Source organism: Lathamus discolor, chromosome 1 (assembly GCF_037157495.1).
Source record: "Lathamus discolor isolate bLatDis1 chromosome 1, bLatDis1.hap1, whole genome shotgun sequence".
In the NCBI taxonomy this organism is placed as follows: Eukaryota; Metazoa; Chordata; class Aves; order Psittaciformes; family Psittacidae; genus Lathamus; species Lathamus discolor.
In genome coordinates this window covers 30,316,105-30,343,550 of record NC_088884.1, presented here as the reverse complement: position 1 = coordinate 30,343,550, position 27,446 = coordinate 30,316,105, and the positions used below count along the sequence as shown (strand labels likewise).

The following is a 27,446-nucleotide window of genomic DNA, read 5'->3' as shown; positions in this document are numbered from 1 at the left end:
ATGGACTAGTTTACATCTGAACAGAAACCTTCCTTCTCCAGTGTTCAGGCCTAGGAGACTTGTAAGAGCTCAGCTCAGCTCAGCTCAGCACTAAAGAAGCTGTAAAGCTTAGCCCAAAGTTCACCTTATGTACCTTTTGATTAGTAAACCCAAAACCTGGTGGTAAGCATTCTGAACCAGGTTATGTATTTGCATCCCAGCACTTCAGTAAGGGCAGCAAACGTTGCCACCTCATGGACAGGTGGAGGGTTTGATTCAGCTCAGCGGGAGGAAGGGAAACTGATCCCGGAGATGACTCACTGCTGCCCTTTCCCACTCTCCTGAGGGGGAAGCGACAGCTTGGCAAGAGAGATGCTTGTGTTGCTTATTCACCTGGAATTTGTTCATTTGGGTCTGAATCCAGAGGCCTGGCTACACACCCGCAATTGGGGATGAGGGTGGGGGTACAGAAGAAGCTACATGTACTCAGGGTATTTGACCATCTCCACTATCAGAGCAATGGGGGTAAAGAATGATGATTTTTCAAAGGAAAGAAACATAATAGTCAACATAGAACATGGCAAGGTCTTGTATAGTCAAAGACCAACATTCAGGAGTGAAACATCTGAGTAACAGGCTGTGGGACCTACAGTTTTCAAGAGCATGACAGAAATCTTCAGATTCAACAAGACAGAAATCCCAGCATGGACATGGGAATTTTAATACCCCATAAAGGAAGCGGTAGCTGGGAATCCTCTACATGTAAACTGGAGACAAATGTAACTGTAGTCTATTCCATCGTGTATTTCCAAAGCTACAGTTTTGTGTTATCACACTGATTATTCACTGTTCTGCCTCTTTAGGGGAACTGCTGCAGGAATACTTAGTCACCTGTTGAACTTTTCCCTTTCTGATGGAAAGGCAGCTGTGCCATCCTCCTCTGCAGGGCAGATATTTTACAAAAGTCATTACACAGTGTGTATCAAAGTATGTTCATCCCAAATAGCACTGTAATTATCCCTTAATATTAACTGGATAAGTGTAAAAGGACTATAAAATGTTTAAACAAAAATAAAACCTTTCAAGTTTGACATCGGAACAGAATTCTAAGAATCAGTGTTTTCTTTTTCTATAAAGCTTTGTAAAAATAGATTCACACTCAGCACTTATGACCGGTCTGAAAAAAGATATTATTGAGATTATTTGGGAGTTTCCAATTGTTGTGATCTCCATATAGCAGTGTAACAGTCTGCCAACATACGACTGAAGAAGAATTTACACCATCTTGATTTGAAATATGTTCTTATGTTTATTATATTTTGCTACTCCACTCCCCTAAAATGGTGGCCTCAGGAAAAGCTGCTTTGGCAGGCAATTGCAAAGATTCCTGTGGAGAGGAAGTGAAAAGACTGGGCATACAAACAAGGGCTGCTGCCATGTTCAAAGCACTGGGGAGAGTTCATAGAGCAAAATGCAGTCCTAAATAAATGGGTTTCAGGCAATTTCAGTGTTAAGATAACATCATTAAGAGTAGAACAGATTGTGCTCAAACCCTGCTGTTTATAATTAACACATTGCTTCCAAATACTCCAGGGTCCCTGGTAAATAGTCCTCTGCTCAGATCCACCCAGACCAATCAGAGTATTTTCATGAGGTTCCATGCTGGGCCAGCACCTGTTTGGACAAATCCAAAAGAGCCAAAGTACTCTTCTTTCTGGCCAGCTAAGTAGAGAGATGAACACAGCTTGCCTTAGTCATCGTCACAGTGTCCATATGGCTGTGAAGCTTGTTTTCACAAGAAATCATACAAGTACTTTATAATGTCGAAGTTCACGGTCCTATAAACAAAAACACAGTATATTAGAGCAATCATCCTAACAGTGCTAAGACTTTAACCTGTGTGGAGACAGCACACGCGGAACATTCTGAACAATCGATGTCAAGCAATATCCCTAAAAGAAATGCAATCAAGGATGAATAAATTTTTAACTTTTAGTGGTGTTTACAGTACCTGTCTTCTGATTATTTAAACTCTGTAAGATACTGAAAGAGAAATAAAGCAGCTTTCTAGTAAAAACTGAAGATTCTTATGTCAATCATTAAGTAGTAAAAATATATCAAAGTTAATAAGATTATATTTCCATGTGATAAACATGATACTCTACTTGGTGATGCAAAGCAGCAGTCTTTCGTGCTACTGAATGTTTTGTTCATCTTCCAAACCACCTGTTCTAGCATGTACTACGTATCTCCTTCATCTGTACTCATTTGCAGTCTGCGTTCTTTCAGTCTTGACACCAGTTGACCCATGTTCATAGCTAAATTTGAAAAATCCAAGAATGCCACTCAATGGGATAGAAGAGTCTAATGTATACTTTAGTACTTTAATGGCAGCCAGAATGAAACAGCAGTAGAATAAAACATGTAATTATTTTTTTGTCTCCAAACTCATTCTGCTCTACAATCTAATGCTCAGACTTTGGGGTTTACTGTTTGAATAAGTAACGCAAATTACTGCATATAATGATAAGTATAAAATTAGAAGGGTTTTTTAAAAAAGTATGCAGTGATACAAAAATAACTGCTCACAATGCAAAGTGGGCTTAACCGGCTGAATGCCTTATTTGCTAGACTACAACCACTTAATATTCTCTGTTCACACATCTTCCTGTAACCCACTTTTCAAAAAGTTTCTATAAACCATCACACTGGGTAAGCAAAAAGTTCAGAAATCCCTAAGGTATAAAAAGCCTACTGTGTTTAAGCCTACTTCATAATCCAGTGATGAAATTAAAGACATGAACTTCCACTGTTAGACTGACACGACATTGGGTCACTCAAGTAAAGTGCTTTCAGTTACACGGCTTTCCACAGAAATAAAACCACACACACTAACAAATGCTGACCTTATCAACTATGAAACACGGCCGTCCTGTCATAACAACTGGGTTCATTAGAGACTATATGAAAAGATCTATTACCTTCCACAAACATTGAGAGATCCCTACTTCAGCTACAGAAGATTTACTAACTTAGGTCTCAAATTCTTCAAACAGAAATTAAACATTTCTAACAAAGAAATGTCTAACCTTACCTTCAGCTAGTTTACCAAATGGGAAATAAGCTGGTAAAAAAGCTAAGTGGTAAAAAGCATGCAAATACCTCTGTGAAAACTGAATATACGCAACAGAATAGAGACAGACATGAGGTTCTGTGGTATAAAAGACAGACAAGCAATTATCACACTAAAAGCCACCAGAAAGAGACAGAAGTTTTTCACTCTTTTCTAAAACCAGGTGGCTTTAAAAAAGAAACAGTAAAGATGCAAATTTCACTTTTCCTTAAAAAATACAGAAAATAAAATGACAATGTGAACAGCTTGAAGGGGGTGGGGAGGGGAAGGGAGGGAGGGAGCATCATTTTCTGTCCTGCTCTTTGCACTCTTCAGCCTTCCGTTAGGAAATAATGCTACAGTAACAAGGCTGAGGTATCTGAAGATTTCGGTGAATCTGAAGATTTGCAAGGCTTAAACCACAACACTAACAAACTTATTTTAGTATTATTACAGTAATAGAGAAAAAAAGAATCAAGGAGATGGGCAGCTTATTTGATGAGTCTTTTGGTTGAAAAGGCAAACTAGTTCCTTCTCTTCAATAAATATAACCTGTCCCATGAGTGGTTAAAAACTGCAGGCAGCTGCAAGACTATAGCACAGCTGGAAAATGAAATTTCTTGAAGCACAGATCATGCCTTCACCCTGTTGCTAGCCTGATCAAGACAAGAGGGAAGTGTATTTATCATGGCTTTGTGAAAACTTGAATCTTTATGGATTGTCCTCCTTAAAGGTTTAACAACGACTATGGGCTGGAAAAGATACTTAATAAAAGAACTGTAATAAAGGAACAAAACAAGAAGAGGAAAAAAAGAGAGGGCAACAGGAGGGAAGTAAAACAGGCCAATTGTAAAATCTGACAAGTCATTTAAATGGCCCTATTTGGACAGCATATAAACACTTCCAAACTACTTGGAGGTTGGAGTGGGTGGACAGAAAGGCTTTCCGCCTCAAAACATGTAGGAAAAGTCTGTCAGGAGATACATATATATATACACATATATGTGTATATGTATACATATATATGTACACATACATCTGACCTCAAGGAAAGCAAGCCAAAGCACTATACTATGCACTGAGGTTTCAAGTGACAGCATGTCCAAAAACTACTCTCTCTGGTAAGCATGAGCTGCATAGCACAAATTTTGGTCTTGTTTTCCGGCCATCTCTACTTTCCAGCAATTTTAATGGAGTCAGTGAAATTTCTACGGATGTTCAAGTTGTAAGGAAAGGGATATCTTTTCATGTCTCTTAATTCAAGGACCTTCACAGTCAATACAGATTTTATGAAATGGTCTCTGTATTCACTGTTGGAGTCACAGAAGACAAGAACTTGGGGACATTTGTATACACAATGATTCATGCTGCTGAGCAGATGGTTTGCTGTACCAGTACCAGTGAGCAGTTTGCTGTACCAGTGAGCTTTTCCAGGACATCATTCATTAGTGACTATTGCTGGGCATAGCAAATAGACATAGTGAAGTTGTGGAGGTTGGCAGCATGGTTGAGCCAGGCCTGAACCAGATGAACTTTCATTCTACGGCTTGACCAACTGCAAATTGAGATTAGTGTGTCTGTGGGGATTATTGGACATTTAATAGCTCAGGAGAGCAACACATGCACTGAGGTTATGGGATACAGTCTACATCACAGGTTCCTCAGAAGTCCCACATTACAGAGAAGAACTGGCCTTGAGAACATTTATTTTCCTTTTCACCACATGTCATTTCTGGGCTCTGTTCTGGCTATCGACTCTTTATCCAAGACCTGCTAATAATCTGGCTGCAGCAACAGGTGTGAAGTAATGCTGTTGGCATTTCATGAAAATGAGACATAGGCTTGACTGTTGCCTATGTATTGCATGCATTTCTGTCTGTCATTTATCACCTGTCCTAATGGACCTGGAACTGTTCTCAAGAGTCCAAAACTGAAGGCTCTGAATGAACAGAGCTGTTGAGGTACCTACAATTCATTTACTGAATCAGTTTGTATCAACTACAGATCACACAAGATTGACTATGTGGAAGAATTCTTACAATCTGTGTAGTTTTTATATTGTATGTACAACACACTGTTAAGAACTAAATATCATTTCAGATTCAAATACCATAATGTGTCTTTTGGTAATGAAATGGACTGACATTTTAGAGCAGTATTTTTGCATGAAGTCCCTGACCTTTATTAAGCATGAAGACAATATGTTACTGTTACACATACTGCTGCTGTAATATAAATTTTTTCCAAACCAAGACTGGACTATACTTACCTCAAGTTCAACACTTCCCATAACTAAGACAACTCACTCTTACTTAGAAAACAGACATAGATTTCTATTCTGGTATGCAGAGAGCTATAGACTGAGCAAATACTGGTTCTGAAGTCTCTTTCAAGTCAGCACATACAACAGTAAATTAACTCTAATACGCTCACCGGGCAACAGCTCTGATGAAGTCCAGAGATACAGTACATTTGTACCGTGGTCCATCAAGCTGGTCATTATGGCCAACCGTGGATAGGAGTTGGAGAGTCACAAGAGAGGTGATCTAGGAACGAGAAACACCAGTAATGTTAGTCATTTTTGCTAGCATGAATAGCAGTGACTGTTTTTTTTTTTCCTTTCCATTTGGCATCATTCCTGTATTTCACTGGAAAGTCACCCATACTTGCTCACTGATTTTCACATAGTTCTGCACCTAGCAAACCCAGGAACATTTTCATCATTACATTTTCTGCACAGGCAGTGCACACAGGATAAACCCTTCATCCTTTGTATCAACCCTGGAGTTCTAATCAGAGAGAGAAAGGCAATGTGGGGAAGGGGAATAATAGGTATGAGGTGAACATTTTCCAAATCTCTGCCTGACAACCGGGAGAGACTTTGATTCTCTTTCCTTTATAGCCAAAGACCTCCTCTTGAACTTTCAGACTCGAAGTTGGATATTCCTGTGCCAGCTCATACTGCATTTTGAGCAGATGGATGTTATCACTCTCGTCCAGATAAAAGAGAATGCGAAGGCTGGAAAGACTGGAAGATTGTGTGCTTAAAGAGCAGGGCCTGGAAGGAGAGAAATTTACCTACAAACACATGTACAGTGTCTTTACTATTTACCAAAATAGCCATGTACCAGCATATTTCTCACTATCTTCATTCTTCCAAATGACAACTGTGGTATCACTAAAATGCAGTCGTGAGATGTCACCACTGAGTGCAGGCAGTCTGCTCTGCCTCAGTTAGGAAAAAATGCTGTGGTGATTCTACCATCTCCTTACATCATCCCAGCTCCCAAGGGAAAGAAAGAGGTAAAAAGCAGGAAACAAGAAAAAATTTCCCTGGCTTTTGCTATAGATGCCTCTGACAATTCAAGGCAACGAGGTTACATTCTGTGAAGAACTGGTATCTGACCACACACAGCTCTACTTTTCAAAAACCTCAACCAACCCTGACCTACCTCTGTGAGACGGTAACAGCATAGTAAGGAATTTCTGAAGAATAAGTGTTTCAGGAAAGAGCGTGTCAGTTCAAATCTTCAAGGAAGCACACTGCTATAAAAAGCACCTGCAAGTTCTTACCACTATCAATAGAAAAGCCCCCTGAGTAATAATCCCACTCTTTTGTTGAAAGTGAACATGGTCACTATTTGCAACAGCGCTTGCAGGAGGTAGAAATAATAAAGTTTTTCCTTAAGTAGATATCAGATATAGAAATTACACCTACCTGTGGAGAATAGAAAAAAAAAAAATAGTCACAAAGAATGAGGCAATTTTGTAACAGCCTCTACTTAACTTTCTTTTATATGGCACTAGGCAAAAATAGTTTGGATGTCATCATTCTGCAAAGCTTTTAGTTTGGCTAAGGAATGCTGGCCTACCCATCTTCACAAATTCCATTTACTTAATTCAAGTCCATAAATTACATTATACAGTAGCACATAATTTACAGCATTTAAGACAACTGAATTCAGTATATGGTAATGGCTCAAAATCCAGTTCATGAATCACTTCAAACATGTCACTGAACTGGGATCAGCCTCAAACTTGTTAGGTGATTATTTTCTTAAAATACTCATGAATTTGAGAGCACATTTTTCTACATTCTTCATTCAACAAGGTTATTAGTCAGTGAAGAAGCCAGTCTGGAATACTCTGCTGTAACAATTGCTATTTTACACCCTGGTGCACCATTTACTGTGAATCATTTCTGCAGTACATACTTGAGGCTGGCCCCACGTTCAGAAACCACGAATGAAGGAATGGCAGGAGGCTCCTAAAAACTCCTGAGAAGCACAACAAAAGCCTAGGTAATATGGAGTTGGACCCCATCTCAGTTTTATGCGGGATGTAAAAGTGACCTTGCTGCTGCATTACAAATGCTCCAGCAATACTCTAACAATGAAGTGCAACCATTTTCTTTTCTGACTAGCACCAAATGCTACGTGTAAAATAGGAGGTTGGCAATGTAAAATTCCTTACTAAAGGCTGGCTCAATAAATCTGAAATAGCATCAAGTTTCATTAATGTTTTTGACTCAAGACATTAACTTTAAAGACTCAATATACAATATTACAAGACAAATAAAGCTATTGATTATTAGAGTAACACAAACTTATTTAGCAAACTGCAACCCTTTGCTTCTTTCACAAAACCTCTATTTATTTAGCTTAATAAAAATGTCATCACAGGGAAGTGAGAGCTGAACCAGTTAGTCCTGCTCCTGAGATTGCCTAAAAAGACTGATGTAGAGAAAACTGCCATTTTCAATTGATGGAGGTAATAAACAATTTTCTCTCCAAAGACGCTCAGTAGAGACAAAGAGAAAGAACATGTATCGATGGGGAGTAAACAGGGACCAGCTCCCTTACAGACAGCCAAATGTTAGCAACTAGAAGACCTAACTTGTGAGTCTTTGGGACAGAATTCAAAGCCTAGTTAGAGATGCTTACCCTGGACACTGAGAAAGACAGAGATCTCCAAAGGACAAAGCCAGAAGCCTGCATGCTGAGAGGACAGCAGCCTGGAGCTCTGTTTGCTTTTTCTACAGGTTCAGAGAGAATCAAACCAGCGAGAGAGTTCTGTCACCCAAAGAAATTACTTGTTCATTTTTTTCTGCTTTATACAATATGGCAGCATTCTCCTGCTGATGAGACAGCCACAGAATTGGGCAACATGCATTTTTTTGCAATAAACTGCTTTGTTAGAAGAAAGGATTCAATTGTGGTTAATGTGGAATTATCAAATCTCCCAGATACTTCGTGCTGAACCTATCTGTCTAGACCTGATTAATAAAAATAAGACAACTCTCTTCACCAAATGGTTAAGAAGTCTTCTAGGACATCAAAGGCTCAACTCCCTCCGACACAAGGCAGCTCTGCACTGAACATCTAACAGGTAGCTGGGATGTGGGTAGTGGAGAAAGGAAGAAAAAACTATCTATGGAGTTAAAGCATTAACAGATTTACTTTTCATTCCAACTGCTTCTTCAGCTAAGCTACTTTGCATAAAATTCATAGAATCACAGAATGATCTGGGTTGGAAGGGACCTTACAGCTCATCCAGTTCCAACCCCCTCTGCCACAGGCAGGGACACCTTCCACTAGGCCAGGATGCTCAAGGCTCTGTCCAACCTAGTCCTGAAACTGCCAGGGATGGGGCAGCCACAGCTTCTCCTGGCAACCTGTGCCAGGGCCTCACAGTGAAGAATTTTTGCCTAACACCTAATCTAAATTCATCGTATTTATATACACAGTCTCCATGCCTACTTGGGGCATTCACCTAAGTAAAGCAGGATACAGTGGAATGAACTGGGTTTAAGACCCTGTATTTGTAGCAAAATTTTAAAAATCACCAATTTCGTGATTTTAACTCTTTGATTTTAACGTAATTTTGTTCTTTTAACTCTTAAGGTCCAAGTGCGACCTATTAACTTAAGCACTTCAAAATGCTACTACTTCAAAAGTTCAACTTTGGAGACAATTTGTTCCTAAATGAAGATACATCAGAAGTTTGAAACACAGCTGGGAAAATTATGGTTAGGATGTCAAACTAATTGCACTTCTTAGAAAAAACCTCAAAACAACCCAACCTACCAAAAAAGCCCAACAACTTTCCAAAGCCCTTTTCTTCTTTAATACCATGGGTACAGTGGCTCCATTTCATTATCATGAAAGCTTGGGAAAAAAACATATGGCAAAACCAGACCAGAAACAAGCCAGAAGAAATGTGTGGGTGACATAAGAAAGGATATTTAGCGAGAATCTTTTAGACAAAAGATTACAGCTGGAAGAAATATTCTAAAGCTATTCATAAAATTAAAGTTAGATCTGATAATGATTTAATAATAGCAAAAGTTAATAAGTACATGGAATTTTTTACAGGAAAAACAAAAAAATCTTAAGAAAAATTAATGATCTGAAAGAAGTGAAGGTGTTGTCACTGCAATGATCAAAAATAAGCCATTACTGAACTTTTCTGAAATGCATTTGTGTGAGAAACCTGCTCCTGAAAGCTTGGATGTAAGGTGAGAATAATCCTAAAAGCACAGCAAAGAGTTGCTGCTAGGAGATAATGACCTCTCAGACTCCTTCTGGAGATATACTGTTCAAATATGGACACTGAAACCTCTGGAAAAAACAAGCAACCCACAAGCCATCCTTAAAGGCTGCTTTTTCCCTCTCTCAGCCTGGACTAACAGATGGGCCTTGCATCATTCCCTGAGCAGATACAAAGACCGGCTTTGTCAGCACATGGCTGCATGGAAGCAAGAAGGATTCCAGAAGTGAGGGCTGTCTGCTGAAAAAGGCCAGGCTCAAGGACACCATGAGAAGCCAGAAAATGTCCACGGAGGTGCAAAACGAGCAGAATTAGGACCCGAGATACAGGGAAACAGATGGTTAGTTTGGGTAAGCAACAACTATCACAGGAGAGAGTCTGGACAAACTGTGGCGCATCCCAAATCCATAGGATGAAACTAAACAGAAAAAATTATGCTGTCAGGGGAGGGGAAAAAAAAGAGGGGAAAAAAAAAAGCGCTGCTTCCTCAGAGATGTGATTGAAATCTCACCAAGTGGTACATTTCAAACCAGACTAGAAAAATATTAATGAAAGATGCTAGCAGGACCAATTTAAAACTGGCAGAGACATACTAGATGATCCGCAAGATATTTTTCATCTCCACAGTCTATAATCTTCAATTATCTTGCCCAAGATGCAATGTTAATTATAACTCTTCAGTTTGCCTTACTTTCACCCATAGCTTTTTGATCCTGAACCTCAAACCTACCAAGAAATGGAGAACTTTCCTTATTCTGTAAAATCAGACAAAGGGTATTATGTTCTTTCAGTCATATTAAAATGTATATGCACCCCAATGTTTTGCACCACCATCATCACTTGGCTCTCAAAGCAAACATGCAACTTGCTGCACTTTGAAACCCACCACTGCCAAGAGTTACATTCACACACATGCTAAAACCACTGCTATGCAACAAGACAGTTTGAAAGGCAGATGTCATTTAGAAAACACATTTCAGTCAAAATGACTGCTGCAGTAGTCTCCTGGAGTTAAATTCAATGACCCTAGTGCCAATTATGTGAGCATATAAAAAAACCCGCTCAAAACTATTTCAATCAAAATTATAGCTGGAGTACGCTCAGTGTGTCAGGCTTGTTAAAAAAGCTCATACAGAAAGGTAACAATAGAACATTACAATTTAATATTTAAGCCATCAATTCATCAAAATTGGTTTTATAAAAATTATTAAAAATAAAACTTTTTGAACACTTAGATTTTAACAATCAGCTTTTCATTCTGAATTAGGTTTTGTGAGAGACTTTTAATACATGAGAAAAACTGCAACAGAAGGGACACCTCTCCAAATTGCTTATGTCCTTAAAGGGCGCAGTTAAAGAATTCATCACTACACGCTCCAGCTGGGTATTTTACCTCATTCTGAGCTTAATTTAATCCAACTCTTTTTAAACTCTCTTAGGAATGCAGTCAGAACTTTGATATTAACAGAGCTACCAACACCACCAGACAGGAGCACCCCAGCCACAGCCTTGGTGCTGCTCCACAGACGCAACTCAATGGCCCTCACTCTGGCAACAAATACACTTGCGGGCTTATAGGATGCTACAGTGCACAGCAGACACAGTGACCTAGTCTGCTTTGCAAGCCTTTTTCTTCTATGAATGCTTGCATTTGGTGTCTTTCATTGTCCCATTAGTTATTTTTCTTTTGCATTTCTCTCACAGAAATATTCCCTCATTATTTTGTGTTGACTCTCCTGGACCTTGTGTGCTATTTCTTTATTTGTAGCAGTATACCCCACAATTCCCAATTTTTTAAGTAATTTCTGTGTATCTCATCAACGGGTCGACAGCACTTTACCAGGAGACACCATCAGATTGGGTCAAACAGAACATAACACTAATTATTAACTTGAACAAACTTTCAAGACATAAACGTGTTGACAAATTCCAGATGTGACAACACCACATTCACTAAATGCTTAATTAGTACAGGACAGGGGGGGTGTGGGAAAGGAAATAAACTGACTATTTCTGCTACCTTTAGAAAAAACGAAGCAGCTTAAGCTAACAGATTTTCTTTTGGTTTTGTATCCATTTAGGCATTTAAAAATGTTTGTTCTATCACGACGTGAGGGATGTTTTCCTGTTATTAGGAAGCACTCTTGACAGCCTGGCAGGGAAGGAGATTTGTATCACATTTTCCCCTAAGAATTCTCATGCAACATGCCTGCTTTCAGTCTTCAGTATAATAAAGAATTTACTGGATTGAGATCAGTCCGTGTCACAGAAGCCATCATGTCATGCCATCGTTTTCACGAATGCACTAAATTTTATTGTAAAAGCAAGGAGGTTTTTCCCTCCAACACAGTAACTCCCACAGAAGACTTGTCCAGAATCTTACTGATACACACATAGGAAAACTTACTTCAGTTTCCCAAGTAATTTTATTCAAGACCTATTTATTTGAATACACTCATTCATTTTTAATTATTAATTTTTTTGTATTTGTTACTCTGCACCTGTGTCTGTCTCCTCCGACTTCACTTCACTCAAGGCATATCCATGTGATATACAGATATAAACATGCGACCCTTTTGGCTTTTTCAGAGCTTCATCATGTTGATGGCTCAGTCATTTGTTAAGACAGCCAAAACTTCCTTCACTTTCTAAAACATGATCCTTCTGTTTTAAGAAATGTTTATTTACCTTCAAGTATATGACCTTGAATTTCATGCTGTTAAACCCATTGGGTTTGCATCATACTCACCACCTTCAAAATATTTCTTGCCTATCTTCACAGCAGAAAAGTTTACTAAGCCCAAAGCAAACAACATTGAATTTTACACTACAAAATTCTTTTGGTTTCTACCACAGAGGTCGGTAGTCATTGTCATACAATATTTTCCCCGCTGTATAATCAGTGCTCATCACCTCTGCCTTATTCTACTCAGTCTTACTTTTTGTGTTCCATTTACACTAAATAATATTTGACAGAAAGTGCTGCCAATTGCCAATTTCCTAGATTTGTTTAAGGGGCAAATGTGCATCTTCTGCTTTTTTTCCTTTTCCCCTCCTCCCTTTCTGCACCACCCCACTCCTGTCTTTCAGACCACAGAACACCTTTTCTGCTTCTGAAAAACTGCTTTATTTCTAGTACATTCTCCTGCAATTGGCTTCCCTGTGGCTCTTCAATCTCAAGTGAAGCAAATGTATTTTCTTCCTTCAAGGAGACACTTTCTCACCTTGATCTAGAATTTATAGTCTAAAATTGGAATCCACTCTCTTCAATTAGTGGTTTCTCTTCTAGGGGTTTTTTGTTCAGTGACTCCAACTAGCTGTAAATCTTGACTCATCAGCGCCGCATCCTTTCATCTGTCCTATGTACTTTCTCATTATCTTCACTCCTTACATCTTCTCTTCACAAAACCATTTTCAAAAAAACACCATACTTGTTTTTTTAAATGGGAACACTGAAACAACATCCAGGAAACTAGAAAGGCAATTTTTAAAAGCAAATCAGAAACCCAGAAGGAGGTATTTCTTTATCCAAATTTGTGGTTAAACTGTGACACACTTTGCCACTGAAAACTCACTGTGGTGGTAGAGGGTTTTATGGAGTTAAGAAAGCAACTGGACACATTCATGGAAGGAAATACAACCGCAGGCTGCTAAATGCAATGAACTTAACTCCGTGGCAAGCATTTAAGTCACAGGTAATAAGAAGCTGTAACGTATACCAAACTAAATTCATTTTCTGCTTGCCAGTCTTGTATTTTTCCTGCATGACTGATATTAATCAGAAGTAGTCAGACAGTTTTACTGCCTTATAAGAAGTAAAACAGTGGGTAAGCCCACTTTTGGTCTGATTTAATGTGGTTGTTACAATGCATTCACTTCTACATCCTACTACTTTGTGTTCCCCTTTACCCTTTCTCTTGGGTTTTTGCAAGGGCTCTCTCACTATTCATTACTGTATTCTCTCCATACTCTGCAGTCTTAAACAAAAAAAAGGGGGAAAGGAGGAAGAAAAGATTATGAAAATCCAGCTTCCCCCACCGTCTTCTGGAAAACTTCTTGATTTCTCACAAGCATTTTCACTGATTAGCCCTGCCCACTCACTGTTACAGTAACATCGCTTCTTAAAAGCAGGTCAGTAATTTATTCATTTTGGAACTATTATTAAAGGAATCTTTCAAAGTATTAACGAATTTGCTCTCCTTTATTTTTATTCAATACAGAAATTAGAAAAAAACCTCTTATTTTTCTCTTAGTACATTTACTTAAGCATTGATCAAGTTGCCTATTGAGAAAAAAGGAAATAAAAGGCATTTCACAACAATCTTTGCCTCACTCTCCTCATCAATTAAAAAAAAGCCCCAAAGTATAGAAACCTCTGCAGAGAGATGCATGGATAAATCAGCATTTCTGAGTCAGTTCCCTCACTTTGAGGATCAAAAGTATTCCATAATGCCCTGAAAGGCATGATAGAAATTTGCTTAACGTGGTATTTTTCCTGAGAGGATCAAATTATTTTCTGTACCTGAGGATGTATTTGGAAATATCTTCAGAATTTGTTAAGACCCCTGGAACTGATCACAAGGGAGTTTATTCTGATCCTCCAAAACATGCAAGAACAAGGCTTGAATGTACTTGCAATCTGTTGGAGGTGCGTGCATCTAATTTATCCCAGAACAACCTGAGAAAGGCACTCTTCAGTAGGAGGACAACAGATAGGAGTTACAGATATATAATTCAAAAGTACTTGCCTTCGTATTTCAAAATCAGAGCAAGCAAAGATGGTAACAGATGGTCAAAGAGACACTTGGGGAATGATGTTTACAGTTAATTTGATTACTTAAGTCAGGTAGCTTTAGGAAGTGGACACCAGACAAAGGCTGGCTATTTTTCAAGGCATAGGCAACAGCTAGCCAACAGAAGTATCCTTCTGGCACCCCCTGATTCATTTCTGCATCAGAGGTCTCAGGTTCCAAGTGCTGTTTAGAAGATGAGGAAGGAACACAAACATTTTTTTTTTCCCAGAAGCAAACCTTTGTGCAACTGACCAAGTATATAACTGCAAATCCCCAAATCCAGGAAATGCCCACCTGGGTTTTTTTTGTCCTTCATTTATAACACTTCTGTTCCACAATAGTAACATTTCTAGATACTGCAAGACAAGTTCTATCACAAACAGAAAAAAGTAACCTTTACAATACTACTAAGCATCTGTGATACTGATAGGACTTGATATATTTACAGAAGGCCCTATAATTTTGAATGCTGCGTAAAATACAGAACTGTGTACACACAGCTGCTAGCCTTCTACTGCCATATGCAGTTTTGTTCACAAATATAACTGTGTTCAAAAATAATAAAAGAAATCGCAATTTCTAACCTGTCCTGAGGACTAAAATCAGTACTTTGCATATGCCATGAGCAGAAATCCTGAAATTACAGGCGATTTCTCTTACTCAGATGTTTGGAAGTATCTTCTAAGATTAAACTACCTTGCTTTCTCCAAAAAGGAAAAAGATTTTCAACATGTCCTAACTGCAGTCTATTTTTGGGTGACTATGATAATTAAGTGCTAAAAGAATATTGATGCAAATATTGTATAAAGAAATAAGATGGTAAGAATTTTTAAGCAAAACAACAACTCCAGGGAACATCAGACCCAAATACTTCTGAAATATAAAAATCAGACATTTTTACCACAAGGCTAGACAAATAGTAAAATACCCTGTAGTCTGAAGTGGGAGTCTGCTCTGAAAAATGACAACTTAAGATGCAAAATAAATGCACCTTTGAGATTACTAAACCAAATCTTTATAGACTCTGCACAGTACCACAAAGCATCTCATCTTCTACTCACAAGAAGCACTGCAGAAGACTGCAATCATCACCACATTCATCGTGACTACATATACCTCTGCGCATTTTAGTTGTTCCATAACAGGAATAAATAGTAACAAAGATAATAATAGAAACAAGTTGTATCGATCACTAAAGTACAGAAGTACATCACAGTGGTACAAAACAAAGATCTCTCCTGGCGCAATACGGTGCCTCTTAAAAGAACCAGCAAAGGATGTTTAGGAAGGAGTATAATAAAACTGTAAGAAAGAAAAATTTCCCAACATACACAACTGGCTCCAATCTTAATTTCAGGGACTTCAATAATTAGGAATAAAATTATATACACATAAAGATCTAACCTGTTGAAATACGACATTTCATGTTCTTGTACTGTCAAACTACAAAGAACTAAAAAGATTGTTGAAGTGTTGATTAGGTGCATTAAGACCACAAATCACAAGAGAAATTCATTATAAGGCTGCACATAAACACCAAGAAATTAGAAACAATACTGCCTAGCTCTCAGCAAGAGCTGCATATATGGCACTGAGGCACACTAGGTTTTATGCCATCAAACAGGTGATATATATGAAAATAAATCATATTTTTAAGACCGTAATTAGAATTTGATTTCATACACGATGTTGAATCCTGGACAAAACAACGGTTACAACTGCAACTGAGAGGAATGGTTACACTTCTGTACAAAATCCTCCCTAACAAAATAAGGACATTTATGTTTAACATATTCCTGTATTGTTGCCCCCAGGTACCCTTAAGCAGAACAGACAAAACACCAAGGATGAATGGACGTTGCAGTTCCAGGCTGTCACCATGCAGCACAAGGGAAAAGAGAACTCTGCAGAGTCACTCTTCTCGGCAGTGGGAAATGGGCAGATCTGGAATCTCCCCTACCCAAGCATGCCAGGAAACCAAATATTTACCCTCAACAAGAATATTCTGTTCTGAATGAGTAAACCTATGGCATTTTGGTCCTGCCAGGAGCAAGAGAAAAACCAGGACAACCACTGTCACTCAGGTAGTCAAATCAAACCCCCTAGTTGCTTGAAAACCAGTGAAACAAGCCCTATCATAACAGCATAAAGATGATGGTTGTAACCTAGGGTAAGAAATTTTGGTTTCATTTAAAAAAAATAAATCTATACTTTTAGGTAAGCTACAGTAGGGACTATAAATTTATAACATCCATTTTTGTCAGTCTTTCTACAGGAAGTCAAGCTTTCAGTCATCCAGGAATTGATAAGTCCTGAAGTATCAGACATTTAGATTCAATGACCCATTAAATACATTAGATGCAATTTCAAAAGGTATCTATAAATATCTTTATACATCTGGTATGGATGATCCTGCAAAGAGGTCATAAATACTAGTTTTCCACCTTTTACTCAGTTAATTCTTGGTTTTATATGGCAAAGAGCATGTAACATCATCCATCAGCATGAAACTTCATTTGTCACAACTAATTGGAAAGGAAAAAACTTAGTATTCTTCAAACATAACACTTTTTCACGCAGCTTCCACCACCCTTTAACACAACTGTGAAATTTTGCTGGTTATACCATGCATCACTTAGCTTTTCTAACCTTGAAAGAGAACAATTTCTGACACTTAAATGTTTGGCAAACATACATGTTGGCTAAAAAAGTTGTCAGCCAACCAAGGCAACCAAGGAATTGGTGAACCAGCATGCTGGCACACTCACCAGCAACGCTGGTCAATGAATTTAACTGCACTGTATCTGAAGGCAAATGACATGTGGGAAGGAAATAGGCTGGAATGAGAGAAAAGTTTTGTATAAAGTACTATCACGCTTCAAGAAACCCACAAGGGTTGTTTTGCTCTTTGGAGCAGTGACTATGTATGCATTTTATTTAAATACCTGCAAAAGGAGAAGCATTGCTTAGTAACAGTACGCGGCCGATTAGTACTTTACAGCATTCAAAGATAATACCATTTAGATGGACAAAACCATCTGAAGACACAACCCCTTCCTAGATTCCTCAAAACATCTTGCTATATACATTGAGTTAAAATTTGTGTAGGTAGTAAATACTGACTATACAGCTTCTGCAGCATCGCAAATTATTTGTGGAGCAACAGAGTCTAAAATACTAATGTGCTACACAAGGCAATTTCAATGTAATTCAGAAATGGATTAAAAGCATAGAAGAACCTACACAAAGGTGCCCTAATTTAGTTTAAGTGGAACACAAGAAACAATTTCTCAGGTCTCCATTTTTGCAGTTGATGTTTGAGGTGGCAACTGTATTTTTTAATAACCCTTGCGTCAAGACTTTTCTGTAATATTTAGTAACTATAAATCTGATGTTTTAATATTAAAATTAAATCACCATAAAAAGGCTTAAACCCCACCACCCCCGAAGTACAATATTGATTACCATACTCTCAGAAATCCATACAAGAGATCAATGGAAAGGTGAAAAAAAGCAGGAAAGTACCAAGCAGCCAATTAAACCATTTGATCTCATGGATGAAGAACAGTCACCCTCCTACTAATAGGGCTATTGTCTACTGAAGTGAGAAAACAAAGGAGAAAAACAAAACTGAAGAAACAGGAGGAATCAGTGATGACTTGGCAAAGACACCACTAGGGCTTGATGAAAAACTACATGTCGTTCCCATCATCTGTCCTACATCCTGCACACTTTTCCGCCTTCTTGGAGGCCTTTCATATCAGCTTTACACAATAGGTAAGCAGCTCCCATGACTATCTTATGGAATCTTTTCAGTAAGCAGAAACAGGAGTATTGCTCAAGCCTATTTAAAAATGTCCACAGCAGAATCTGCACTGAAGTCAATAAATGTTTCAAAAATGGCATCAAAGAACCAACTGACCCAGAAGTGTTATCAGTCTGCTATTCCTCAGTAAGAGAAGCTCAGGCAGCAGAGACCAAAATGTCATCTAGGCTATGCTCTGGTTGAAAACACTTACTATGGGGGTCTTTCCCTCTCTCACACTGAAGACCCAGACTTGCTTTTCAACAAGTTCTCAATACAGCTTGTCCAAAACAACACATTAGAAACAGAACACAGGCAAGGTGATGACTTCCAGGAGCTAGTTATTAGATCAGTGCATCCACACTATTCCTCTGGAGATGCCTGGCAGCCTGCACTCTCTTCAGGGCTGTATTCAATTTTATTACTAGAACTAACATTGTGGGAAGTAGCAGTGCAGATATCCTCCAACTTAACCAGTGTTCAAAACTAAACTCCCAAAGCTATGCCTGCCCTTGTACATCTTGTCCTGAAGAAGCACTACACAGCGTTAGTACTTGACTGATTTTTACCTGGAAAGTGTATTGAGACTGCAGCATCTCAAGAATAATTTTAAGACCCCAGCCTCATTTCTATGACACAATTTTGCACTAAAGGAAAAACTAAACAAAAGAGAGAAAAGAACAGAACAAAGGTTCATACAAAGACTTTTCTGTCTCTGAAACTGTTCTCAATTTATTTTATAACAGAGAAATTGTGCAATATGAATGCTACCATGGTAACAACTCACTTTATTGAACAAGAGAGAAAATAATTATCCCAAACCTGCATATCATGCAAGCACATGCAGTAAATTTAGTACTGCCCTTTTTCCCCTTGCTATTTTTCTTCTTGCAAAGAGAAATAGATTTCAAATTTATACCTCATAGCAAGCCAGGCATCATTTTGCTTGTCCCTCCCACTTCTTTGTATATTTTACACTTCTCAAGTGCATGATGTGAAGGACCCAGTTACTTACTAAAAGAAAAAGGGATTAATGAATCAGAAATGCTCTTCCCCCTCCTGAGTTAAGTACAGAAGACTCCTATGTAAGTGCTTCATGCATTTAAAAAAAATGAAGCCCTAAGGCAAGCACAGCCCGTGCTTAGTATTCACTCAGTATACTTCAGCAGGAACCCTTACATTTACAGTAAACCAAAAGTTATTCATCTGTAAACATAAATTAAACCTGGTTTTACTGTTCTGTACAAATATTCTTTGTGAGAACATGTTTGTGAACATATTGTTATATTTTATATACAAGAGACCATAATATTTTCAGAAGAACTGCACGGATTTAGCCATACAAATCCAATTAATTTCAATAGAAGTTGTATGGCTAAATCCCGGTGCTTGGCTTTGACATTTTGGAAGCAGTGGGGGAGGTTTTTCAAGTCCTGAATATGTATTTTACAAACCTCAGTTTTCTCAAAGAGAAATAAAATAGCAGGTAGATACTTACAGATTCAACAAACATTTATGTGACTCTGTCTAGAAAATCACATTCCTTGCACAGCAGGCAATGATTTCCACAAAACTCTGTTTCACAAAAAGTAACAGTATTACCCTGCAGTCTATGAGATAAAATTAATCACATGTACACATTAGCTGGATAAATTATTCTACCTCCAGTTTTGATCTTTTTTACTTCATTTGCAGTGGGTCTGCCTGTCTGATATAAAATGTTAAGGAATGAATTTAATCTTTTGCTCACAGTTAGAGGATAGCCTGAACAATGTGTTTGGGATCTATAAAATTCATGTTTTTAAAAGGTCACTTTAAAGAAGTGACTCGGAAGTGCTGTTTAAAAAGATGATCTCATTTGCCACAGACCTTCCACACTTGCCTTTTTTAATTTATTTACAATCCTAAACAGCCTGAAGAGTAGAAACAAAACTACTCTCACTCAACTTCAGCAACAAAGAATGCAACTAATCTTGGCTATTTCTTGGTAGATTTCTTCAGTTACTAGGAGCAATTTACATGTATACACATTCACACACACATACAATACAGGCTGTGCAAAATCTTAATTCCACAAGCTGTCTTCATGGAACTGGAACCCTCCAAACCATTCAAATACAACTTACCTTGATATAAAATCCTTTTAGAAATATGGAATGTAATAGTATGTCCTTTATAAATACATACACAAACACATATACTACTAAATATGAAGCTCTTACAGAAAATGAAAATATAATTCCAGCCGTTAAACTGGTAAAACTTACAATTATATATAAAAAAGGCAATTTTTAGCTGCCTTTTCTCTTCCTCCAAGCTCTCACCAACCAGTACCAGGATTTCACTTCATAACGTATCAACTAGCTGCCTTCCATTTTAACACACATAAAACCAAACCCACTAGAGATGCATGTTTCCCATACAGCAGTTGAACAGTTAAATCCCAAGAGTATTGTAACTGTAGAAGAGATATAAATAATGTCTCATTTTACAATAATTCACAGTCTGTATCCAACAATACTTTTTGTATGGATACAAAAAATTTCTCCAGTTCAAGCATAATTCACACAGAGGCAGTGAAAACTTTGTTTTAAAGAGAAAGTTAGTGATCATTTGGGACTTAGCTGGGCATATAAAGTATTTAACAAGCAACTAAACAGTAAGGGTAAGTTTACTCAACAAAAGCCATCATGCTGCAGTTTGTTTGTCCTGTGTATGCATGGCTTGGCTGGTTGTTCTCGGGAAGGCTTAGCCCACATGCTAGTTGATGAGTTTTATTTAAAGCTTGTTGTATTTCAAATTAATTGTGACCGTATCTTCAAAATGAGGAACAATAGCCACACTTTTTGCCTGAACTGGATGATGAAGCAGTTACTTCATAAAAAACTAATGGCACTTTAGTTGTAATTTTAGAAGGGTTTTTAGAATGTAATTTTAGCTACATTTTAGAAGTAAAAACATTGCTATACAACTGTAACGCAAAATTTTTCTGCAGTGGTATGTTTTGAAAGCCTTATAATCTGACTGAAAACAAGTTTATAAAAGCATTAGCATGTTACAAAAAAATACACATCATCAATTGGGTTCAGTATCTGAAATAGCATCCTCTCTGTCCAGAAGTTCTCCACAAAGTCTTCTGCGAATACACAAGGATTTACGCAAAAGCTGTTCATTCTGGGGTAGAGAACTTCAGTATACTAAAAATGCTTAACGTGACTAAACATAAAGCGATAAAATGCTTAATATATAAACAGACTTAAATAAGAAACTGTTTTGTGAAGAAGACTTTTATCTATAAAGCTTTCCCAGTGCAAAATCTCAAACACCCCTTTACAACCTCAGCTACTTCTATCCCCCTCACAACTGAGAATCACAGAATGGCTGAGGTTGGCAGGGACCTCTAGAGGTGTCCCCGTCCAACCTCCTTGGCTCAAGCAGGCCCACCTCAATCACACTGCCCAGGACCATGTCCAGTTGGTTTCTGGATATCTTCAAGGATTGAGACTCTACAACTGCCCTGGGCAACCTGTGGTAATGCTCGGTCACCCTCACAGTGAAAAGGTGTTTCCTGATGTTCAGATGGCTCCTCCTGTGTTTCACTGTCTGCCCATGGCCTCTGGTCCTGTCCCTGGGGACCACTGAGAAGAACCTGTCTGACCTCATTGCATCCTCCCTCCAGGTATCTATATCCACTGATGAGATCCCCTCCCCCGCCAAGCCTTCTCCTCCCTGAGCTGAACAATCCCAGCTTTCAGGCCTTCCTCTTAGGAGAGACGCTCCAGTCCATCATTTTTGTGGCCTTTCAGTGGACTCTCTCCAGTATGCACATCTGTCTTGTACTTGGAAGCCCAGAACTGGACACACTATTCAGCTGTGGTACTCACCAGCGATGAGCAGCAGCTCCTCCCAGCTGCTCATTACATGCCTTTACACTCCACACACCTTCTGCTCCTCTTGCTCTCTCCTAACTCCTCAACAGAAGATGCTCCACACCCTGTGTCTGGGTCTTAGTTAACTCCTTGCTAAATGGCCAGCACCAGGTCAAACAAAAAACCCCAACCTGTGCATGTGCTAAAGTGTCTCCTGAACAGAGGACGTGAATATGGACAATCTACATCAGATTGTGTCCTGGGCTCAGCAGTAGTAGTTTTTCTCCTTCTTAGTAGCTGGTGCAAGCTCTGTATTTTGACTTCCAGCCTGAGAACAGAGCTGATAACACCGATTGTGTTTAATTGTTGCTCAGTAATGTTCACTCTGACCAAAGACTTTGTGAGTCTCATGCTTTGCCGGGGACGAGGGCAGGCCAGGAGGAAGCAGAGACAGGACACCTGACCCAAACTGACCAAAGAGGTATTCCATACCACAGCATGTCATGCCCAGGGAGGTAACTGGGAGTTACCCAGAAGGGCATGCTCTCTCTTCGGGGGTGTCGAACTCGTTCGGCGGTGGTATCGTATTCTCTTCCCTTGTTATTTTCTCTTATCATTATTATCATTGATGGTAGCAGCAGTGATTTGTGTTGTACCTTAGTTACTGGGCTGTGCTTATCTCAACCCATGGGAGTTACATTCTCTCGATTCTCCTCCCTATCCCTCTGGGAGCGGGGGTGGGGTGGGGGTGGGGGCTTGGGGGTAAAGGAAAGAAAGAGGGAGAAAAAGGGGAGGGGAGCGACTGGATGAGCTGTGTGGCTCGGTTTAAACCAGGACAACTGATAAGACTGAATATCTTTGAAACTTGTGCCTTTCTGTCAATTCCAACCACAAGATAAACTAAAACAAGGTGTGAAGGATATAAACAGAGTGAAAGCACTCACAGATATGCAACTGAGTACATTTCCTTAAAAAAAAAAAGGTAAAAAATACTCAAGAAATGAAGAAGCACTTTGAAAAGCAGATACTGCAAATATAAGGTATGTGTCGAAGATTATCACATTCAAACATATTAAGTACTTGGGCAGGGCAGCCTTATCAGTTATCCACAACTACTTATGCTCCAGACAAAACAAAGTTTGGATGTAGAGGAATGTACAGCAACTCAGTAACTAAACAAAACAGTGACATGTTTATCCTTAACTTCAAGTCTGTTTTGTGGTTGGTCTTGGTGGTGGTGCTGCCATTGGTTTTTTATGTTTGTTTCTTTTGTTTTTATGATATAACCCAAATCCCTCTTTAAAAGAAAGATGATCTAGAAAACAGAAACAAGCACGAAATTCCCATGCAGCCTCCTCTCACCAAACCTTCCTGGCTGTCTTTAACAGCTTGTTGGAGAAATCAAAGATGAGATACAGTCAGTAGCTATTAATGCCTGCAGGATTGTCTGGTTCACAAATAAACTGTTAGTTTTTAATTCAGAAATGCAATTTCTATTCAGTCAGCTAATGAAATGATACCTCACTGTGAGATTTTTTTCAGGGGATAGTCATCATCGTTATCTCAGTGCAGGACTTAGCTTTTAGTCTCTAAATGCTTTTCTTCTTCGAGCGACAAGACTCTCACTTGTCTGAACACACAAAAAATGTGTCTCCCTGCTTTTAGGCTGGCTCATCACCACCCAGGGCCCGAGTTACAGTTCCCAGCAGCAGAATGCAGCCTATTCAAAACAGCATGATTAATTTAACTAAAAAGAAAACCATGAGCAGAGAGAAATGGATTAAAAAACAACAAAACCCTACATACATATGGTCTTATCTGAGACTTGCCTTGTTAACATTCCACTTTTTTCAGCCACAGGGTGAAGCACTTGCTGGTACTGCCTGAGTGCAACTGCTGCCCCTGACACTATAACCTGAATCCTTCCCCCTCTCCAACACAACCCAAGGCTGAATTCAGGTATTGTTCCTCCCATTACAAAGGAACTGAAAGAAAGCCACTGCCAGGTTCCCAGAAAGCTGGGGAAAGGCTTCACTGCATTTAACCCTTAGGGCTCCCTGGAACCAGACAGGCAACATCCTCTGGTGCTAGAGACCCACACAGCACCGGCAATTCCCACATTCTTGGCAACTGCTAAAGGCTGTATTTGAGAATACCACAGATGATGCAGGCACAGAGCATGGAAATGGTACTGTGAAACAGGAGAGTTTAATTTTCTTTGGTGTGAGCAGGTGCTACAATTCTCCTATGAAGATCTAATGACAGGATTAGATATGTAATATGGTATGAACAACGACTCACCTTCTGGGTTGTGGGGTTTTTTTAATTTGTTTTGTTTGTTTGTTTCCCCCCTCCCCCCCAACATATAAATGTATTCAACTTTCCAAATTTGTTCTCTAGGCTTTCTGCAAGAAGACGACCCAGTAATGGAACTCACTGAAGGAAAGGCAGCTGTGCTCAAAAATACACTTTTACCATTTTAATTATATGACCATTATCCACAATAAATATACACTGCTACATTCCTTGTACTCAGAATGGGAAGACAGCAGTATATATGTTATGTTTATGGATATAAAGCTTACCACAGCTGCAGCTTGATATTTAGATCTGACAAAGAAAAAGCTGAGACAATGAAAAAAAAGTATCTCAAGTACTGATGAAAGAGACTGGCAAATCTTATTTAACCAAGAGGTTAGACTTATATTTGGAAGAAAAACACTGGTAACTTAACACTGGGTCATCCAACTACCTGACATAACCAAAAATTCCAGTGACACAAATTAAATAACCACTAACATCAGCTACTCACTAAAGATACAGTCCAGACATCAGGATTTATCACAGCTGCATTTTCATTCAAATCATTAAGTCTATCACCTTAAATTCAGCAAAGAATTAAAGAATTTCAGAAAAAGATGGCCTTTCAACAACAATTAAATGGCTTTGCAGATGGATCCTCAAATGTTTGCTTGCCTTCTACAGTTTAAGACTAAGCGTAATACTCTTTCGAATGTATTTCCTAAGTATTGTCACTTACTATCACATACTCCTTCCTTGAACTTTTACTGTTGATCCCCTACATTGACCTAAGCATCCTGGCCTATCAATCAGTTTTAAAGTTGAACAGGTCAATGCCTGCGTCATTTCACATGAAAGTCTCAACTATGATTACATACTAAACAACCAAATATACAATAAAAGATGTTTAAAAGTATTACAAAATCACTAAGATAAATACTTGCCCATCTTTTCACAAGATGGAAAGTGTAATCTTCCAAATGTCTCCCTTTATGAGCAGTGAGCAACCTGAAGACGCCTGTACTGTGTCAGTGACTTCAAATACAAACCCCCCAGAGGATGAAGTACATTGGCAAACTTTATGCTCCTGGTTTCCAACTCCTGCCTCTTCCTATTTAAAACATATTATGATTTAACATCAAAATGAGCAGCTTCTCTCTTACTACCTAAGCAGATTCAGTTAAAGGTATTATGAAGATGACAGTGATTGACAGTTACATGACACACTTGACACACATCACATCTGCCAACACTTACTTTTTTTCCATTCATCCAGGTTTATTTTTTTTTTTAGCTCAGAAGAATAGGGTATTTATCAGTACAACATTTCCTAACTCAACATGCAAGAAGAGCTGTTTAACTGGCTTTTTAACATTTGGTTGTAAAATAACAGAGTTAATTAATTTTAAATAAATGTACCCCCTGCGTTTCAGTACTTTTATTCATATGAATATGACCTTCAGCGAGCTGACCATCTGATGCAATAGATACTTCACATGGATAGCACTTTTATAGGTAACACTGATAAAAGTATTGTTCTGCTCATGAGGCAGAGGGAGTTAAATCATGAAATATTCAGTTTTAATTAAGATTACTGTATCAAAGGCAAGGCTTAATGCAGAACTGAAGTAAGGATCAAGGTTAATGCCTATTCTAAAGCAAATTTACATAAATTATGTTTCACTAGTGCACCACCAGTCTTATTTTGTTAACTTGTATTTGAAATCATAGAGGAAAATATCTTAATATCTTTATATCATAGAGGAAAATATCTTTAACATCATTTTCACTCTCCTCCTTCCAAGGCAGAATTTTTTCCTCCAGTTTATGTCTGAATGCTTTGTCCACTATCATTCTGAATAGCTCCAGCAGTGGGGCGCTCCACCAAAACTTCAGGGGAGACTATTACACACTTTAACGTTTCTAGTAAAAAGGGTTTTTTTTCTATGGTATTTGAAACTAAGATTCCCCTCATCTTATTTCATTACTCCTACTTTGACCTCTTTGGACTCCTCAAAATGAATCCTTTCTTGGCACTTGAAGCTTATAAGACTTTCAGAATTTTTTTTCATCCCCTGGTAGCTATTTAGTCAAATTAGCGTAGGGATCATCTCTTCATTTGAACATCACCAAGCACACAGATAGCTATAAGTAATAATTACATCTGTTCATTTCCTTTAATCTTTCTTCACAAGTCATTCCCTTCTAGCCTTTAATTTTTGCCACTCTTCATGCCTACATCTTCTTTTAAGTGTTATTACTTTCCAATTATTTGCCTTTTTCTGAACAGCTTTATTTCAGGTTATTTCCACTCATACATGCTAACTTGAATTTACCACTTCATTCTGACTTTTCACTGATGTGTGTGGGGTTTTGTAGGTTTGGGGTTTTGTTTGTTTGTTTGTCTTCTTTAATAAAACATCAGGCTCAAATCTCACCTCTGTTCATGCCAAAGAACCACAGCTATTAAAACAAAAATTACCCACACTAAAAAGCAGCATTTTAGCTTACTGAAAATATGGTAAGTGTAGGTGCCTAATTAATTCAAACTGTCCACATTACTTAATTTTTATGTTTAGTTCTGTTTTTCCAGGTCTTAGGCACTATCAACTTTGGGCAGTCTGAAACACCTTTGGTTTTCAGAGTACAGACAATTAACGTTCTTTCTTTGTACCTGTCTTTTTTAGTATCTGCATAAACACTTTCACTAATAAGAGAATTAAATCAAGACTTCAAGCACAATTTTTTATCTCCTATCATATTGATGATTTCTACCATGGTTACCACTTTTCATCCTGGCTACTCCAACACATCGAGCTATCCCCAGTGCCTGAGCACTATGTAAAGTTACAAAAGCCTCACCTGAACCAGACCAAGACGGCTTCACTCTTATCGGATGGCAGTCTGGCTCACTGAAGTGAATTCCACACATGAGTAGAAGTAACATTTGGGCTATTTTTTGGTATGGGAGATGAGAATAAGATACTGGTTTGAGTAGGTATTAATCTAATCATAGAAGTGATAAAAGTAGATTTCTT

The 27,446-nt window shown here is 38.4% G+C and overlaps 1 protein-coding gene across 4 annotated transcripts in view; it reads right to left on the bottom strand.

Annotated features, from left to right (window-relative positions):
- Positions 1-1,264: 1,264 nt before the first annotated feature.
- The window catches only part of ORC5 (origin recognition complex subunit 5), a 72,967-nt gene continuing 46,785 nt past the window's right edge, over positions 1,265-27,446 (bottom strand). For all 4 annotated transcript variants that reach the window (XR_010609909.1, XM_065666440.1, XM_065666450.1 and 1 more), the window contains 2 exons: positions 5,525-5,637; positions 1,265-1,817 (listed from right to left, as the gene is read on the bottom strand). Coding sequence is in view for 3 of the 4 variants with exons in the window: in XM_065666440.1 (XP_065522512.1) it covers positions 1,772-1,817; positions 5,525-5,637 (159 nt within the window). In the remaining variant the exon portion in view is untranslated. The remainder of the gene's footprint in view (positions 1,818-5,524; positions 5,638-27,446) is intronic.